Source organism: Eucalyptus grandis, chromosome 7 (assembly GCF_016545825.1).
Source record: "Eucalyptus grandis isolate ANBG69807.140 chromosome 7, ASM1654582v1, whole genome shotgun sequence".
Classification (NCBI taxonomy): domain Eukaryota; kingdom Viridiplantae; phylum Streptophyta; class Magnoliopsida; order Myrtales; family Myrtaceae; genus Eucalyptus; species Eucalyptus grandis.
In genome coordinates, this window is record NC_052618.1 from 32,678,227 (window position 1) to 32,684,214 (window position 5,988).

General features: G+C 41.8%; 1 protein-coding gene across 1 annotated transcript; it reads left to right on the top strand.

Moving 5' to 3' along the window:
- The first annotated feature begins 406 nt into the window (after positions 1 to 406).
- Positions 407 to 5,390, top strand: LOC104452638 (probable receptor-like serine/threonine-protein kinase At4g34500). The gene is given in 9 exon segments (XM_010067095.3): positions 407 to 1,030; positions 1,032 to 1,139; positions 3,139 to 3,243; positions 3,332 to 3,454; positions 3,644 to 3,814; positions 3,927 to 4,056; positions 4,144 to 4,246; positions 4,249 to 4,352; positions 4,972 to 5,390. Coding segments are annotated over 9 exon segments (1,467 nt in total). The 5' UTR covers positions 407 to 497; the 3' UTR covers positions 5,062 to 5,390.
- Positions 5,391 to 5,988: the final 598 nt, after the last annotated feature.

Consider the following 5,988-nt stretch of genomic DNA (forward strand, 5'->3'; position numbering starts at 1 on the left):
AAGTCTCAGGTCTAGTTTTCGGGTCTCGGACGCAGGAGATGGGGCTCTCGGATCCATACTCTTACAAAAATCAGTTTTAGGTTTTCAAAAAGTGTAAAAGAAATTTCAAAATTTAACCATAAATTTGTCTTGAGCTAGAAAATTTTCCTATCGCCTCATTTTCCAAAAGCCATACCGATGGCCAAAAAATTGGAAGAAAAAAAATAAAATTCACCCGCCAATTAATTTTTTGTGCGAAATAAACAGTTCGTGACCATAGATTAAATTCATCTAAGTAATGAATGTATAGTTTTTCATAAAGAACAATCAATTTATAATCAAATTTTACATAATTTCATTTTGGCAAAATCAAAAAAAAAAAAAAAAAGGAAAGTCCACCGTCATTGCACATAGCTGTTACCTCCCTTGCTTCCCTCTGCCGCTATATTACATCCCACTCGACTCCACCAAGAGCTTTCTCCGTCAAGCTCCCGGGAAGATCCACCTCGCCGGCGACAATGGCGGCCCCCGGCGACTCTCTTCCGGACATGCTCGACTCGCGAACGCATTTCTTCGGCCTCAAGCTCTTCGTCCTCGTCGGCGTGGCGGCCGTCGCCGTCGTCTGCCTCGTCGCCGTCTGCCTCGGTTGCCTCTGCATCTGCTCGAAGCAACGGAGCTCGAAGGGCCGCGACGTCGGGCCGAGGCGGAAGCACGGGCCCGGCTCCGTCCCGGCGGCGACCAAGACGATGGTGGAGCTCAGGGCAGGCGCGGCGGATCGCGTCGAGCGCGGCGCCAGAGAGGAGGGCGGGATCGGGTATGCGGAACCGGATCCGGCGAAGTTCCGGGAGCTACTCGAGATCGGCAGGGACGAGGCCGGACATGGAGGAGGCGGAGGAGAGAAGACGAGGAGGGGAATGCGCGGCGACGACGGCCACGGCGGCCCCGGCCGTCGGAGGGAGAGCCCCGCGGCGCCGGCGCCGGCGGCGGGGGAGGAGCGGAGGAACGTGGGGTGGGGGCGGTGGTACAGCTTGCGGGAGCTGGAGATCGCGACGGGGGTTCGCGGAGGAGAACGTGATCGGAGAAGGAGGCTACGGCGTCGTGTTCAGGGGGGTCTTGCCCGACGGCTCGGCGGTGGCGGTGAAGAACCTGCTCAGCAAGAGGTACGCAGTCCCGTAACCCATGAACGCGCGCTCTCCCGTTTCTGTCTTTTTCCTGCGAATTTTTCCCGAGAAAGTTCCAGCGACGCGCTTTCCTGGAAACGTCTTCTGTACGGAAGAAGAAGAAGAAGATGATGATGATGTGATGCGTGTGCGTGCTGTTCTTAGATCAGCATCCACTGACATTTTCATTCGACGAAGACGAAGACGCTTGAGAGTCAAACCACCTCGTAATTTGGGAAAAAAGAAAAGCATTTTTTTTATGTAAGTAATTAACAAAGAAAATGGGTTGTGTTGACTTATTGACCAATGCTTTAGAAATACTTATTTTGTATAATTAGATAAGAGAAAACTCATTTTCTTTAACCACTTGTCTATTAAAAATGTACTTTTTTAAGCATGTGTTTTCAGGGTCAATGCGTCTGTATACTTTTTAAATAGCTTCTCTCTGTCTTGTTGTAGTAGTGACATTAAAGAGGCCAATTAGAAGAAGTGAAGTAGTTAGATTTGAACAGTAGTCATTTATTGCAATGTGAGTATTATCTGGGTCACTTTCAGATCGACCGGACCAAGAATATGTTTTTTTTTTTTTTTCGTTTTCAACGAAAATATAAACAAAAAAAGAAATTATTTTTTCTGGAGACGTGCCTGGTCTGAAAGAGAAATTGTTTTCCTGATTCTTGATTCTTGGTGTGCATTCAAGTGAGAAGATCCCTCTATTTCTATTTCCTATCTTTCATCAATTTTTCTCTTTTTAATATCAATTAGTCTCATCTGTTCCTTTTTTTTTTCATAAATCTTGTCTATTATCTCTTTGTTATATTTCAATGATGCCCTGTTATTTTACACTTAAAAAAAAAAACACCATTGTATGATATTTGCAACTATGATTGTATAGTTTCTTTCCTCATATTTTGTAATTCTTGTTATTTTGATAGGTTTCAGAATAAATAAAGAAGATGTTGATTTTATTTCTTAATTTCATGTCATTTTTAACAACATAGGCTGCCTTTAGTGGATTCACTTCTCATGTATGAAATACCATAATACCAATTTTTCAACTTACTTGTCTTCGGCGCAACCAACACCAGAAAATGATCTATTCTCTCTGAAATTAATTTGCTGAAAAATTTTAGACGACAAAATGTTTTTAGTGAAACAATCTTAACTGACATCTTCATTTTCTTGGAATTAGTGGTGTAACGATTTTAAGTGACAAATTAAATATGCGGATCCATGTGTAAGGTGGTTGTTTGGCTACTAAATGCATAACATCCAAATAAAACTTTGTCACCAAATAAAAAAAAAAATAGTGACCTTTTAAGTATATCTTGTATTTTTTTATATTCAACTGGTGATTCTTTTTTTTTTCAAGTTCAAGTCTGAATTTCATGTCAGATGCTTCTTCTTTTGTTCTTGCTCTTTGAAGAAATGTTATAGTTTCTGGCTCATATTTGCGGAGGAACTTTGGGGTTTATCGGACAGATAAGTTCCTTGTATATTCTGGGATGCATATGACAAGTTTCAAACGTAAATGACTTTATCAGTTTTGAACTTTATGAAAGATGAAACCTCACATAAAGTTCAGTAGTAAATCCAGCATGTGAGCTTGCAACATCTGTGAGACTCACACTAGGACAATGCATTTTGCTGAGTCTGATTCAGAGTTGATAGTGTTGAATTCAGAAGATGAGAACTCCTCCACATTTGAATCTACCTCCATGCTCACCGAGTATCTTTGTTTTCTATGTTCCTTGCATATTTCCTTTCATTCCTGGCTTCTGTTTCAACGTTTGTTCTGCAGTCTTGGACTGAAGTTTCGTTCTTTTCTAGTATTGTGGGTTTTGGATCCATTTCTTTGGCATGTCAGATTGCATCTGATGAAGCTGAGGACCATAGTTTCTAAAGCTCATTTACATGTGATTCACAATGTTTGGTTTGTGTTTGAGTTGAAGAACAGCGATGTAATGAATAAAAGCCAAACCTAGTTACTTGTTTTCAGGGGTCAGGCGGAGAAGGAGTTCAAAGTTGAAGTTGAAGCCATAGGTAAAGTAAGACATAAGAACTTGGTTGGGCTGGTTGGATATTGTGCAGAGGGTTCTAAAAGGTAATTGTCTAGCTGCATTACAAAAAAATTTCCATGAGGCAAAGTTCTATATAATGGTCCCTATTGAAACTAATGTTCATGGCCACAGGATGTTCGTGTATAAATACATCGATAATGGGAATTTGGAGCAATGGTTGCACGGTGACGTTGGACCTGTTAGCCCCTTGACATGGGACATCCGGATGAAAATTGCAGTCGGAATAGCTAAAGGGTGTGTGCAACTCTCGCCTCTGATTCTTTCTGTTCTGCTGACTTTGTGGAAGGAAGTTTGCCTTCACTTTGACTTGCGTTTTAGAACGCTGGCAGTCATGGTGTTTCTATTAATTGTTTCATCTATTCATTGGTTTTGCTCTCTCAGTGACTTTCTTGTTTTACTTCAGTGGTCTGGTTTTCTTTTCAGGCTAGCCTATCTGCATGAAGGTCTAGAACCAAAAGTAGTACATCGGGATGTAAAAGCTAGCAATATTCTTCTGGACAAAGGATGGAATCCCAAGATATCAGATTTCGGCCTCGCCAAACTCTTGGGGTCTGAGGCTAGCCACGTGACTACGCGTGTAATGGGCACTTTTGGGTTCGTTCTTCTCTAATCACCTCTTTATCAAAGTTTAAGGAATTATACAATCCGGTCCACCCTTGCAGCTCATAATGTAGAGAAGTTGAGTGACTTCTCATCATCTTTGCAGTTACGTTTCTCCTGAGTATGCAAGCACGGGCATGCTTAATGAATGGAGTGATGTATACAGTTTCGGGGTTTTACTGATGGAGATAGTAACGGGAAGGACTCCGATTGACTATTCCAGACCAGCAGCAGAGGTGAATATTTTGCTCACTAGGATAACTTTCTGTAATGACCGATAAACCTTACTCGACATCCTGAGGTTTCTGTTGCATGTTCGTCAGATGAGCCTAATCGAATGGGTTAAGGAAATGGTAGCCAGCCATCGTGGGGAAGATCTTGTTGATCCCTTGATTGCAGTTCAGCCCCCTCCTAGAGCTCTGAAGAGGTTTTGCTGATCTGTCTGCGCTGTATCGACTTAGAGGCCACCAAACGACCGAAGATGGGGCAAATTGTTCACATGCTCGAGACAGAGGATTTCGCTTTCCGCACTGTAAGTTCTTATCATCTCTAAAAGTTCGCATTTTCTGCACTCCATCACTTACTGCTGAACATGCCATTCTGTTAGTGAATCATTCTGCTGAGTTTTCAGTTGCTTTATCAGTGCCGTCACCATTTCCTACTATGAATGCATAATGCACATGTTCCTCAGGTGCGATATTGGCTTGTGAAGCCTCGAATCTTGCATCTTGTTTCCTCGTGGATGCATTGCTGGGATTTGAACTTTCTGCAGCATCTTAACCAATAGCAACTTGAAGAGAAAAACTTTTAAAGGAGAGTAGTATGAAAAAGTTAATGGTGAATCTGATTCTGCTGAATAAAGTGTGCCTTTGCTAACAAAGGTCACTCTCCCTCACAAAGATAGACATGATATCTACATTGTGGGCATGAAAGAATGGTTGCTGTCACAACATGACTGAATTGTTCAGTGTTCACTTGACTCGGTTGTTTCCGAGTTCACCCACCGCCACAGGAGCGGCAGCTCGAGCATGTTATAGCCATGTATCGATTTCCTCTAGCAAAACTTTTCTGTCTAGATGAACTCTTACCTCAGCTAATCTTCATTCGAATATAAGTTCTCGGGTGAGTGAATCATCTCCACATGATTGCAGGAACACCGGCCAGCTCGAGAGAAAGATCCACTTCTATCGAGGGGGGTCGATTCGCATGACATTCATCCGGATAGATCGAGGTGGCGATAACGCATGTTGCTGGACTCGCGGGTTCACCGTCTTGCGGCCTAAGTCAATTCATACAAGAAACAGATTCTTGGATAACTTTAATGGGTATACAACACATATCTTGTGTCTCTTGTCTTGCTTCTAATGTATTATTTCACCTGTAAATGCTGGAAATTTCTCCCGTTTTAGTTCGATAAAAGCCGTGTAAATTTGTCGGCTCGACGGACAGACTTAAGTGGAGAGGAGTGTCTCACATTTTATTGCAGTGATTCTTAACATACTGGGAATTCCCTGCTGTGCATCCAAATTGAATGAAATTTATGGCAAAGGCAATATATTGGGAAGATCCATCCTGGTTTTCTGTTCAATCAAACTCCCATTTCCACACTGAAGGAACATAAACTTAACCCTTGCCTTTTGGGCCAAGTTTGTTGAACCTAACGACTGAGCCCATTTGAGATATGCTGTCCTCAAAGTGGACAAGGCCCAATATGGCAAGCGGAGTAGGGCCGGGCCGTTGTCATGAGCGAGTGTACCGGTGTCGCTTCGACAGAATGGAATGGAATGGAATGAAACGAGGAAATTGAGGAAATTGAACGCGAAAGGAATCAATGTTAGAGAATCCCAATGCCTTTTTGGCCGAATAACGAGAATGGAATGGAATGAGGGTCCTCTTATTCAGAGTAAGAAAATAGGAACGTAATGGACTAATGATATCGACATGTTTAATATGAAACTTAGTATTTATCAATGATAGATAAATAATTGCAAGAGTCAGAGATAGGAAATGATAAGCTTTTGGCAGTGATTATTTTATGGTTAATATCAAGAAAAATTTCAAATTAGTATACATGTGAGAAATTTATCTCCAAACTTATTTTTTATTACAAAAATCCTAAACGGGTATATTTGTAATAAATTTTATTCTTTATTATCTTTTGTTAATTT